Source organism: Hyperolius riggenbachi, chromosome 6 (assembly GCF_040937935.1).
Source record: "Hyperolius riggenbachi isolate aHypRig1 chromosome 6, aHypRig1.pri, whole genome shotgun sequence".
Taxonomy (NCBI): domain Eukaryota; kingdom Metazoa; phylum Chordata; class Amphibia; order Anura; family Hyperoliidae; genus Hyperolius; species Hyperolius riggenbachi.
In genome coordinates this window covers 225733219-225747212 of record NC_090651.1, presented here as the reverse complement: position 1 = coordinate 225747212, position 13994 = coordinate 225733219, and the positions used below count along the sequence as shown (strand labels likewise).

The following is a 13994-nucleotide window of genomic DNA, read 5'->3' as shown; positions in this document are numbered from 1 at the left end:
GAGTTTAGGCGTGATAAAGGGCTTTTCACCACGGTGCTAACTGTTAGCACCGCTTTGTGATTCAGGCCCCTAGTGTGCCGGGGGGGGGGGTGTTTGTCCAGTGGCTTCTCACCCATAAGGTGTCACCATCTCTTCTGCACAGTACTGCATATTCCTGGCGTGGGCGGGCATGCGATGCGAGCCGGGATATGTAGCCTGTGGATGCGAGTATAATGGTGTCACGCACTGCATCTTTTGGTATGCATTGAAATGCCCCCCCGCCAATACCGGCAAAATGAAAATGCGGCATTGTGCAGAGGAGATGGTGACCACCATTCAGATGAGGGGCCACCCCCAGGAGCAGCCCCCCCTGTAGGTAAGTAATGCTGCTCACCCCAACCCCGCTCCCCCATTTAACTGTAGGAGCTCAGGTAGCTTTAACAGAGGATGTGATATACGAGTGACCAAGTTTGCTGCCTTTCACTAAATTAGTCCAGGTGGGGAACGAGCGAGAAACGTCTAGATAATCAAGCAGGAAGATGGGGATATTCCAGGCACTTCACACAGTTTCTAAGCTTGTAAGGGAGTGCAATTTCAACTTCAGTCATAAAGATCTGGAAATTCATAGCTGCTTCAAATGCAAATGAAAAAATACTTTTTATTAACATTACATTACAAATAGTCTTGCAGAGTGCTAATATAATTCTAGACATCTTCAGCGAAAGTGGAATTCCACTGTAAGCTAAAAATCAGCATAACCATCTTCCTATAGCCCCTTCCTCCCCTTCCCTCTTCATGAGCATAAACACTTGGCTCAGCCAAGTTTGTGACTATATTATGCCCGTGTATCCATCCTTCCTCTGACATTCAGAGGGTTCCAACCCCCCCCACCCCCCCCCCCGCCTTGCCTGCACAGAGTTCAAACTCATTTGAATTCTAATTACAAGTAGCTACGAGGACCTGGCTACCCGTAATGAGCATCACTATTACCGTATAAGGCTCCCTGCACACTGCATTCGATTCCGAATTTTAATAGTTTTTTACATGCGATTCCAATTTTAAATAGTTACAGTATGCTGCGTTTTTTTTCTACGTTTTTCTGTTGATAGCATTCATGGAAAATCGGAATTGCAAATCGGAATCGCAGTGTGCAGGGAGCCTAAGTGGGTATTCTGAATATTTTTCTGCATTCTACAATATGTCGCTACAGTGCTTCCTTAATGGAGGAACCTATATTGTTAGTTAATCAAGTTAATACATAGCCTTTGATCAGACTTACAACATAAATATTCAATAATGACAGTTGATGTTAATCAGGTACTGAAATAAATGGAAAATTTCCATGTTTAACCACTTGAGGACCCACGCTTTACCCCCCCTTAAGGACCAGCGCTGTATTCTGTGATCTATGCTGGGTGGGCTCTGCAGCCCCCAGCACAGATCAGGTAGCAGGCAGAGCGACCAGATTGCCCCCCTTTTTTCCCCCTTATGGGGATGATGTGCAGGGGGGGTCTGATCGCTCCTGCCTGCCTGAGGTTTGCGGGGGGGGGGGCACCTCAAAGCCCCCCTCCGTGGCGACATTCCCCCCCTCCCTCTCCTACCTCCCTTCCCCGGAGATCAGAGGCTGCACAGGAACGGATCTGTCCTGTGCAGCCTCTAACAGGCTCCTGCCTGTCATGTGACAGCGAGCCCCGGCCGCTGATTGGCCAGGGATCGCTGATCTAGTACAACGCTGCTACTGTTAGCAGCATTGTACGAATGTAAACAAAGCGGATTATTTCCGCTTGTGTTTACATTTAGCCTGCGAGCCGCGATCGGCGGCCCGCAGGCTATTCACGGAGCCTCCCGCTGTGAATTGACAGGAAGCAGCCGCTCGCGCGAGTGGCTGCTTCCTGATTAATTAGCCTGCAGCCGGCGACGCAGAACTGCGTCGCTGGTCCTGCAGCTGCCACTTTGCCGACGCGCGTTATGAGTGCGCGGTCGGCAAGTGGTTAAACATTTACAGGAAGTTGTTCCAGCTTTGTCAGCTTTTCTTTGCAAGCAAGTTTAAATGCAGTTTTGTTTTGTTTTTCTACAAGGCTGGGAAAACAAAAGATCATTCATTTTTGACCTTGTGACTGTGAAGGCAATTAGGGCTTATGGGAAACGGAAGATGTCCCAGGAAGGAACTGCTGAGGAATGTTGAAATGTTGAGCAATGTCTATGTCATAAGTGGGAAAACTTGATATCTCAGTTATGCATTGCTTATCTTACTTGTGGGAGTCTCCTCTGTGGCTGTCCTAGAATATCGGTTTCCTTTCTTTAGCAAGCTATCTTCCTCCTTGGATCACCCCTCCATAACCGCACCAAACTCTGTTTCCTTATTGCTTCAATGAAACCAGTGCTTTTCCTATAAATCACCTAGATCCTAAACTAGATACTTTGCATATTTAGGATTGATGCTTCATGGGGACAACAGTTGATCACTTAAAGTTGAATTATTGCAAATACCTTATGTTTTAAGAAGGCACATTACACACTAGGGCCCATATGCAATTCACTGTTCTCCTGAGTTCTCTCCTAGGTGATATTTTCCCACCTTGCCAATAAAATGTGTTTTAACCTCCCTGCAGTATGATTATTTCTGGATTTTAGGTTCTAAATGTGGTGCATTTTTTTTCCTTGGCCCCTAAAACTAGGAAAGAATGATACCGCATTTGAGATTTGCAACAGTCCTGTACTTACCTCCCTGGGATCCAGCGCTGCAATTTTCCCTCCGTCCTCTGGGTGGCGCTGTAACCCTATAGTGAAATCGTTGTCTCTCGTCATGACAACAAACGGCGATCTCACCAGAGTGATCCAGAGCCTTCCGAGAACCGGAAGGAGAATGGCCGCCGGCATCTGGATCTCAGGGACAGGACTGTGGCGTCGGTACAAAAATCATCCGACTCTTCAGTTTATGAAACCTCTGACTTCAGGTACCCAAAATGGTTCTGAATCTGACTCCTTAACTCTGATTCCTTAGTCTAATACTTACCAGGGCTGTGGATTTAGTACAAAAATCATCCGACTCCTCAGTTTATGAAACCACCAACTCTGACTCCAGGTACCCAAAATTTTTCCGACTCCAACTGTGACTCCAACTGTGACTCCAACTGTGACTCCAACTGTGACTCCAACTGTGACTCCAACTGTGACTCCACAGCCCTGCAGAGGAAGTGAGTTGAAATGGCCACTGCGCTTCAGGCTCTGCATAGACCTCCCGGTGACTACCCTGGGTCGGGCTTGGGATTACCGCTCCTGGCTTCTTTTTTTCATCTTAAACCTTACTCGGGGGTTACCGCCAGAGACGTTAAACCACCAATAAGCAAGAAAATACTCATCATTTGGACACTACTTTTTCACCTACTTTTTGGTACTTATTCAATTGCAAAGTGCTGAAAAGTCATTTTAAAAAGAAGTTAAAGTAGAAAACTCAGGAGAACAAATTACTTGCATATGGACCTTGATCTCTTTTGGTATATTAACTGTTTAATGCCCAAGCAATATTTAAATGATAGCATAGGTAACTATCCAAACATAAAGTATTATTTTTTGGCTGTTATGTACGTATGTATGTATATCATCATTAGAAAGATATAGTAAGTGGCTGTCATTGTTGTTCTCTTAAAAAGTGAGCCGAAACTCAGGTTCAGAAAGTGATACTGAGCAAAAGAGAGGGAAGCCTTAGGATCCCATTGAGGCTACCCTCTGTGTCAACTGCTCTCCCACTACCGAGCACAGACCACTCCACATCGGGGCTGCCCTCTTCTTTTGTGACGAGTGCAGCTGTGCAAGGGCCACACCAGCACGCAGCTACTACATGGCTAATGCTGATGCCGGAAGAGGAGTGAGGTTCCAATGAGATTGGCGTCTATCCGTTGTCGGCAGTCTTCTATGGGAGGCATTCGGCAAGAGGGTACTGTAGAACGTGGAGGGAACCCTCAGTAGGATCCTGATGTTTTTTCTTCCCCGCACTTGTGGCTGCTCTAGGCTGATGCGGCGTAGGATTTACGCCACCCGCTGTTTCCGCTACCGACGCGATCGTGGCGCACCCGAGAGAGGAGATTAAGCTGTCATATGATCCCTAGGATTGCCGGCGGATCATAGTGATCCCTGTTACTAATGTGGCGGTAAGGGGGGAAAGATGAGGATTCACTAACCTTCCTTCCCTTCCCCCGGCTCATCGCTGGAGCCTGGAAGGTGAGTAGATGCCGCTGGATACAGGGGAGACACCATGCCCAGCTACCAAAAGTGGGGATCTGGCTGCCTGACCTTCAGTTAGTATTTGCCCATTGTAAAACCTTTCCTCTCCCTAATTTATATTATGAAATGTATCACTGGTGGTGATTTGTACGGAATGTTCGTTACTGAGAGTTCTATGCACAGAGGGAGATATTGCTTGCTTGGCAGTTGGAAAAAGCCATTACTTCCCACAATGCAACGAGGTTCACAGACAGCAAACTGTCAGGACCCGGCTTCTCATCCTCCTCCTATGCTGTAAGCAGAACTGGCTATGCATTCCCCCTCGCACCCCACCCGGCTACTTTTTCATGCCACCTGGCTGGAAAAAAATTCTGTGAAGAACACTGCTAACCACTGGGCTTAACCTCCTTGGCGGTAATCCCGAGCTGAGCTCGGGGTATGCCGCCGGAGGTCGCCGCTCAGGCCCTGCTGGGCCGATTTCCATTCTGTAAAAAGCAGCACACGCAGCCGGCACTTTGCCAGCCGCGTGTGCTGCCCGATTGCCGCCGCTCCGCGGCGATTCGCCGCGTGCAGCGGCGAAAGAGGGTCCCCCCAGCCGCCCGAGCCCAGCGCAGCCGGAACAAACAGTTCCGGCCGGCGCTAGGGGCTGGATCGGGCGGCTCTGACGTCAGGACGTCGACTGACGTCCATGACGTCACTCCGCTCGTCGCCATGGCGACGAGGAAAGCGAAACAAGATAGGCCGCTCATTGCGGCCTATCTTGTTACTTTCGATTGCCGGAGGCGATCGAAAGTACGCTTCCGGAGCGCCCTCTAGTGGGCTTTCATGCAGCCAACTTTCAGTTGGCTGCATGAAATATTTTTTTTTTTAATTTAAAAAAACCCCTCCCGCAGCCTCCCTGGCAAAATAAATAAACCGCCAGGGAGGTTAAAGGACACTGTGACAACTATGTAGAGCGCTGCCAGAGCACAGTGATACAGCAATCTCTACTATGCAGTCAGTCACTTGTCGCATTGGGTTATTATCATTCTATTTATGGTAAGCTTTAGTGATTGCCCGTAGAGTACCAAATTGCCAGGAGCGTACAAAAGTTTAATCACTGTAAGGTATGAAATCTTTGTAGAGGTTTGTAGTATACCATTTTGTCTGTGAGTACAGGACTGTGGGAGTATAGGAAATAACTCCTTCAGATCTTGTGCGTCACGGACCTCCCCACACTCGAGCATCCTCGCTACACTAGCGGGATTTGTGTTTTTATAAAACTTGTGCAAGGCAAACAGAAAGGATGATGTGACACCTCATGTTATTTCAAGTTCTGATAGTTTAAACATGTAAAATGAGGCTGTCCTGTATGTTTGTAAATATACATTCCAGATGTGTGGGCTAAGGAAAAGGGAGAGAGGAGGGATTGCAGCTGGAGCGTTAATGGATGCTATTTTGTTAGTAATAATTATATTAATACTACTTCCTTTAGAAAAGATACGTTTACTCGCCAATAAGAGTGAGGCTCGGTTCCCACTTGCACCATACCTGTTCGGTACGTTTTTGGTAACACAGCAATGGACATGTCAATGGATCCAATGTTAAAAAAGCTTTTGCTTCCACTTGCTATTTTTATCGGCTCAGGTCCCGTCGCCATTTGGGTCGACGTCACAGACAAGCTTCACGATACAAAAGGGAGCCCTGGCCAAAGCCTATTAAACTGCTGGGGCTCCCTATTGGACATGAAACAAACCAATGGGAGTCCTCTTTTATGTCCAATAGGAAGCCCCAGCAGCTTAATAGGTTTTTGCCAGGGCTCCCATTTGTATTGCTGCACATGTCGACAATGGCAACCTGAGCAGCAGCGATCCGAGCAGTGCCTCCAGAACCCAAGTGACGCAGACGATGGATTCAGAACGGAACACAAAAAAAGATGCGATGGACTATGTGATGTTTCTTTCTGGACAGATGCGCTTCAGCTCTCCATTGTGGATCCCTCCAGATCCGTCAGTTTTATGCATCGGTAGAGGGAGGGTTCAGTGTGAGAGTAGGGTCAGATTCAGGCATAGTAAAATAAAGATTACCGATATCTTACTATTGCGGGGTGTGCAGCGGAGGGGTGAACAACTCGTCTTTCCGGGATGCTGTAAATACATGTGACCCGTCTTCATCCTCTCCTACTGGGCGCTCCACCCCTCCACTTTGCTCTCTGCACATGGCTCCGCCCACCAGTTTCTCTAAACGTTGCTTGGAGTTACTACTTTTCATTATTTTAATCAATACCTAGCTATACTCGGCATTACCACCGAGGAGGTTAGGAGAGAAGTGAGTATAATTATTTCTCCCCACAGATATTTTTTTTGGTCAAAGCTGCTAAACTGCAATACCAGATGAAACTGGACACCTGACTGTACAGAGAAGGCTGTATACCAGGGGTCTCAAACTTAATTTACCTGGGGGGCCGCAGAAGGCAAAGTCAGGATGAGGCTGAGCCACATAAGGAATTTCACAATCGCGGCGCATCGCTGCCTCTGCCCGCCCCTCTCACTCTTCCTTCACAGGGAGAGGCGGCGATTGACATCAGGAGGGGCAGAGCTGAAGCTGAAAGCTCTGCCCCTTCCAGGAAATGCCGGCGGATTGCCCCCTGGGCGATTTGGGGGCTCTGCAGCCCTCGTTTAGCGGTGGGGATGTGGCGGATTACTTGGAAACACTGAAGCGAACTATAAGGAAGCTTTTGCTGGCGAGGGCCACAAAATATTGTATCGAGGGCCGCAAATGGCCCGCGGGCCTCGAGTTTGAGACCCCTGCTGTATACCCTCCTCTTCTGAGGTAAAGTCACTACAAGCAGGTTTCTTGATTTGTTAATCCGATGCTGACCTCAATCACTTCATTTGTCAGCTTGTCACACACCTAGTGCCGCTATTCTGCATACCGTGACTGGCCTGACATGGTGTAAATCTTAATTTAAAGGGAACCTTAACTGAGAGGGATATGGATGTTTCCTTTTAAACAATACCAGTTGCTTGGCAGTCCTGCTGATCTTTAGCTGTAGTAGTGGCTTAATCACACACCTGAAACAAGCCTGCAGCTAATCCAGTCTGACTTCAGTCAGAGCACCTGATCTGCATGCTTGTTCAGCAGGAGAGTCAGGCAACTGGTATTATTTTAAAAAGAAAAATCCAAATCCTTCTCAGTTTAGGTTGACTTTAGGGACATCTGAAGTGAGAGGGATTTAGAGGCTGCCATATTTATTTCCTTTTAAACAATACCAGTTGCCTGGCAGATCTGCTGGATGTAATAGTGTGTGAATCACACCTTAAAGAGATTTTGTAACGGAAAAAAGTTCCCCGGAGGGTACTCACCTCAGTAGGGGGAGGCTTCCCCCTGTCGTCCTGTGTCCCACGGCGGTCTCGCTGCAGCCCACGCAACGCACAGCCGACAATTTGTTAGGCTGTGCAATATTTACCTTTTCTGGCTCCAGCGGGCGCTTTTGCAGCTCTTCTCAAAGAGATAGGCGAAAATATCTCCGTCGGGGTCCGCTCTACTGCGCAGGCGCAGGAGACTTGCGCCTGCGCAGTAGAGCGGCCCGACAGCGATCGGCTATTTCTGCCTATCTCCGAGCGGAGAGCTGATACTGCGCCTGCACTGGATACGGGAAGGTAAAAATTTACATCCCTGCTGTTCGAGGAGCTTTATCGCCGCCACCGTGGGACACAGGAGGACGGGGTACGCCTAGATAGGATCCGGAGGCTTCACCCACCCAAGGTGAGTTCCCCCCAGGGGAACTTTTTTCGCTATAGATTTTCTTTAAACAAGCAAGCAGCTAATCTTGTCAGATCTGACAATAAAGTCAGAAACACCTGATCTGCTGCATGCTTGTACAGGGTCTATGGCTAAAAGTATAAGAGGCAGATAATCAGCAGGATGCCAGGCAACTGGTATTGCTTAAAGAGACACTGAAGCGAAAAAAAAAAGATATTATGATTTGTATGTGTACTACAGCTAAGAAAAAAAACATTAAGATCAGATACATCAGTCTAATTGTTTCCAGTACAGGAAGAGTTGAGAAACTCCAGTTGTTATCTCTATGCAAAAAAGCTATTAAGCTCTCTGACCAACTTGGTCGTGGAGAGGGCTGTTATCTGACTTTTATTATCTCAACTGTAATTAAACTGTTTACTTTTCCTCTAGCAGAGGAGAGTTTATTACTTCACAGACTGCTCTGAAAGACTCATTTTGAATGCTGAGTGTTGTGTAATCTGGACATATTATAGAGTGATGCAATGTTAGAAAAAACACTATATACCTGAAAAGAAAAATATGAGAATATTTTCTTTGCTGCTAATCTTCTAGTAATTATTCATAGTACACAACCAATTCATTATATCATATATTTTTTTTCTCTTCAGTGTCTCTTTAAAAGGAAATGAATATGACAGCCTCCATATACCTCTTGCTTCAGGTTTGCTTAGCTCATCTAAAATGTGTTTACTCTCAAGTCTATTAGTAATGAGAATGTTCTTTTTTTTCTTCCAGTGACTCCATCTAGACTGACAATGAATGTGTTAGTGGCTTTTCTGTCTGTGTGCCTGACACTTAGTGTGTCACACCAGCACGGATCCTCTCATCATCCGAACGATGAGCACTACGTGAATGGGGAGCACAACACTGACTACGACAAGAAGATGTTCCTTGGAGGAGAGGTACAGTGAGAAAGCAATCCCTACACTCTTTTATTTATTTTTTTTATGAAGTTTATACAGCTACATTTTTAAGAAAAAAAATACAGAATATATACTATACTATAAATATATATATATTTTTGCAAACCTAAAAAAAAATACCGTATATATTCGCGTATAAGACGAGGAACCCACTTTCCCTCAGAAATCAGGAAAAAGTGACTCACATATAAGTCCCCTCCCCAGTATAGCCTCCTCCACAGTAGCCAGAGGTGCCCCCAGTACAAGTCAGCCCCCCTTCCCCATAGCCAGATGTGCCCCAAGGATGATGCAGCTGTCTCTCAAGATGCCACTAGATGGCATTATAGTTATTGAACACAGCAATTGCCACACAGGAAGAATCCCCTGATCATTGCACAGCTGACACATTGCTTACATACTCTGCTCCACAAGCCAGGGGACGCAGGTAGTCTTTACCAGCCCACACTGCATACTAGTCTTACAAAGTGAAGCAGGCACACCATCCAACATCCAATTCTTGGGGTGCTTGTCGAAGTGGTATAGGCAATACCACACTTCCAGTATATCCACACGAACTCACCAGCACACCGCCAGTTAATGCACACCTTTTATTGTGCTAATATCCACAATTGTCCAACAATTGTTTCGGGGGCCGCACAGGGTCCCCCTTTATCAAGGCATGTGGTTACACTACACATAAAAACCATTTGCTCTATATAGACTTCTAATCCCCAATACCCCACCCGTGAAATGACCTCATAATGACATCATATGATTAGCATAGGTAAACATATTCCAACTTTGTATTTTATCATAATGCTGTGTGCCATAACTATACTTTCACAAGTGCACCCTGTGCGACTTAGCCTCTGTACCTACCGACTCATATGCCCCCAGGTCGCCTTAGATGTACCTCCATGCCAATTCAGAATTATTTCAAATCTCAATGCCATCCCCTCCATCCGTTAATCCATAATTGCTACCGCACTCGGATAGACTCTGAGTCCACTTCCGTGTGTCCGCGTACTGGTGGGCGTGGTCTCCTACATGAATGGTGGAGTGTCCACCCTGGGCGTGGGAATGCAAATGCGTCGTCTACGTCGCATGCATTCAAGTTGTTGATGATACTATGCTATTGAGGGGGCGTGTTCACAAGCCGCCGCCCCTTTCCGTCCTCCCATCGCTTAGTTACAATCACCTGGTGCAAACCACGTGATGTAAACAATACTATTGAATGTGCATCCTCACCATGGCAAGCCAAACTACTTCGGCCGATATCACAGGTCCGCGCTCCCCGTCATCACAAGACTGTCCACAGGACTAGTCCCACAATAATGGCATTAAGCAGTGAATATGTGAGAATATCATTCCCCACATTCACTGCATATAGCCTTTACACTCGCTTAAGGAGGGGAAGCACAGAATAAATTTTATGCTGTATTAAAACCACAGCAATAGGAGGTCTGGTACTCACCACCCAGCAGTCCAGGGGCATCATGTGTCGCAGGTTTCGATTGCCGTTGGTAGGGGATGCGGGATGGACAACATAGATGGGATAGAGGGAAGACAAAACTGACATTTAAAGGGGAACAGGGTCAACAAAAAAAAGGGGAACAGAGGGAGTAGAGGCAGAAAGACCAATATTGTTTCCACACCCTGTAAAGCAAACGTAGGAAATGTTACAATCTATGTAATCCAACATGATGATAACAGTGATATTAAAACTTTAAAATACATGATCATCCTGCATAACAACAATCTTTATATATATCAATATGATGGCACCAACCTAGCAGGGAGCCAACTTCCAAGAGCAGGATCACTAGTGCATGATTCTTACGCTCCTCTGCCAGTAACAAAACCAGCTCCATCATCTGCTCTACACTGACTCACATATAAGCCCAGGGGTAGGGCTGGACGATTTTTGGTTTAAAACCAAAAATCGTGATCAGGGGCTTGACAATCTTCAGATCATCATAGTGGCGGTTTTGCAGTGATTTTTGCCGCCACTGGTACCTACTCCTCTCCTGGTCCCCTCCTTCTCTCCTGGCCCCCTCCTTCAGCAAGTTCTGATCCCATTCGGCTTCACCGCATTAGATTGCCGCGAGGTGAGCCGTGGTGAACAGGCAGCGAGTGTTGCCCAGTATCATGGGGCCTGAACCAGGAAGTTTGATATCACTTCGTGAGGGCCACGTTACCAGGCAACACTCGCTGCCTGTTCACCGCGGCTCACCGCACAGCAATCTAATGCGGTGAAGCCGAATGGGATCAGAACCTGCTGAAAGAGGGGACCAAGAGAGGAGTAGGTACCATCAGCTAGGGGGATCTGCTTATATACATTAAAGGGAAGGGGGGGGGGGGGGGGGGGAGTGTATATGTCTATACTAAAGGGGGGATCTGACTATATACATTAAGGGGGGGGGGGGGACTGCCTGTATATGTATGTATGTGTGTGTGTGTGTGTGTGTATATAGATAGATAGATAGATTCCTGATTTCTTATTCTTTTGCATGTTTGTTACACTTAAATGTTTCTGCTCATCAAAAACCGTTAACTATTAGTCAAAGATAACATAATTGAACACAAAATGCAGTTTTAAATGATGGTTTTTATTATTTAGTAAGAAAAAAAACTCCAAATCTGCATGGCCCTGTGTGAAAAAGTGATTGCCCCCTCTTGTTTAAAAATAACTTAACTGTGGTTTATCACACCTGAGTTAAATTTCTGTAGTCACCCCCAGGCCTGATTACTGCCACACCTGTTTCAATCAAGAAATCACTTAAATAGGAGCTATCTGACACGGAGAAGTAGACCAAAAGCACCTCAAAAGCTAGACATCATGCCAAGATCCAAAGAAATTCAGGAACAAATGAGAACAAAAGTACTGTAATTGAGATCTATCAGTCTGGTAAAGGTTATAAAGCCATTTCTAAAGCTTTGGGACTCCAGCAAACCACAGTGAGAGCCATTATCCACAAATGGCAAAAATATGGAACAGTGATGAACCTTCCCAGGAGTGGCCGGCCGACCAAAATTACCCCAAGAGCGCAGAGAAAACTCATCCGAGAGGCCACAAAAGACCCCAGGACAACATCTAAAGAACTGCAGGCCTCACTTGCCTCAATTAAGGTCAGTGTTCACGACTCCACCATAAGAAAGAGACTGGGCAAAAACGGCCTGCATGGCAGATATCCAAGGCGCAAACCACTTTTAAGCAAAAAGAACATTAAGGCTCGTCTCAATTTTGCTAAAAAACATCTCAATGATTGCCAAGACTTTTTGGAAAATACCTTGTGGACCGACGAAACAAAAGTTGAACTTTTTGAAGGGTGCGTGTCCAGTTACATCTGGCGTAGAAGTAACACAGCATTTCAGCAAAAGAATATCATACCAACAGTAAAATATGGTGGTGGTAGTGTGATGGTCTGGGATTGTTTTGCTGCTTCAGGACCTGGAAGGCTTGCTGTGATAGATGGAATCATGAATTCTACTGTCTACCAAAAAATCCTGAAGGAGAATGTCCGGCCATCTGTTTCTCAACTCAAGCTGAAGCGATCTTGGGTGCTGCAGCAGGACAATGACCCAAAACACACCAGCAAATCAACCTCTGAATGGCTGAAGAAGTCCTGACCTGAATCCTATTGAGATGTTGTGGCATGACCTTAAAAAGGCGCTTCATGCTAGAAACCCCTCAAATAAAGCTGAATTACAACAATTCTGCAAAGATGAGTGGGCCAAAAGTCCTCCAGAGCGCTGTAAAAGACTCGTTGCAAGTTATCGCAAACACTTGATTGCAGTTATTGCTGCTAAGGGTGGCCCAACCAGTTATTAGGTTCAGGGGGCAAATTCTTTTTCACACAGGGCCATGTAGGTTTTGAGGTTTTTTTTTCACTAAATATTAAAAACCATCATATAAAACTGCATTTTGTGTTCGATTATGTTATCTTTGACTAATTGTTAACGATTTTTGATGAGCAGAAACATTTAAGTGTGACAAACATGCAAAAGAATAAGAAGTCAGGAAGGGGGCAAATAGTTTTTCACACCACTGTGTGTGTGTGTGTGTATGTATGTATATATATATATATATATATATATATATATATATATATATATATATATATATATATATATATATATATATATATATATATATATATATATATATATATATATATATATATATATATATAATGGGGGGCTCAGCGCATCTCTGAGCTGAGGCCATTCAGAGGCGGCCTGGTGATGCGCTGATCCCACTTTTTCTGCGCAATTCTTAATTTTACTGGTAGCGCGCCCAGGCTATGCATATGCATAGGTAGGATTTAGTTAGTGTTAGGTCCCCTCCCATGGAGGAAAGACTTCTTCGACAGTGGGAGGGACGAGTACCTAACAAATTGCATGCAAGCTGTTAGTGGAAACTAACATCCTCCAAGTGGTAGACAGGTTGTATGTGTGCTCATTGTGTATTTGTATCCCATGAGTGGGGTCTGCACTTTTTTGCAGGTAAGCATTCATCTGTTTTTAAGTAGCGATGTTCATTTCTTTGCTATGTATATGTATATACCGTATTTTTCGGAATATAAGACGCTCCGGAATATAAGACGCACCTAGGTTTAGAGGATAAAAACGAGGGAAAAAAAACAATACATTAAACCTAGGTGCGTCCATGGTGCAGGAGCGTCTTGTGGATCTCCCCCCCTCCCCAAGCACTATCTAAGCTACAGTAAAACCTTGCTGCCTCACTAACTACCCTACAGTAACTCCTGCTGCCCCATTAGCTCGACCAACCCCCTGCCATCCCCACCAGCTCCATTAACCACATCAATTACCTCCATTAATCAGCACTACTAATTACAGCTACAGTAATATTTATACAGAAATCAGAATCTGCAACAAAACTACAAGCAGATACAACAATGTACAGACAGTAGGAATAGGTAAAGGTAACAGGTCTTACAATTTTGAGGAGCAGGTGTCCATGTGGGAGAGGGCCAGTGGAGTGGGCTGTGGGATCAGTGCCCATCCAAAGCACCAGCAGTAGAGGCTGAAGGAGGCAAGGGGGTAATGTCCAGGTCACAGCCAGAGCAGCTTACTGCGGATGTT

General features: G+C 45.8%; 1 protein-coding gene across 1 annotated transcript in view; it reads left to right on the top strand.

The window, feature by feature from the left end:
- Positions 1–3441: 3441 nt before the first annotated feature.
- The window catches only part of RCN2 (reticulocalbin 2), a 28344-nt gene continuing 17791 nt past the window's right edge, over positions 3442–13994 (top strand). Inside the window, exons 1-2 of the mRNA XM_068242158.1 lie at positions 3442–3523; positions 8722–8888. Coding sequence (XP_068098259.1) covers positions 3457–3523; positions 8722–8888 — 234 coding nt within the window. The 5' untranslated portion in view covers positions 3442–3456. The remainder of the gene's footprint in view (positions 3524–8721; positions 8889–13994) is intronic.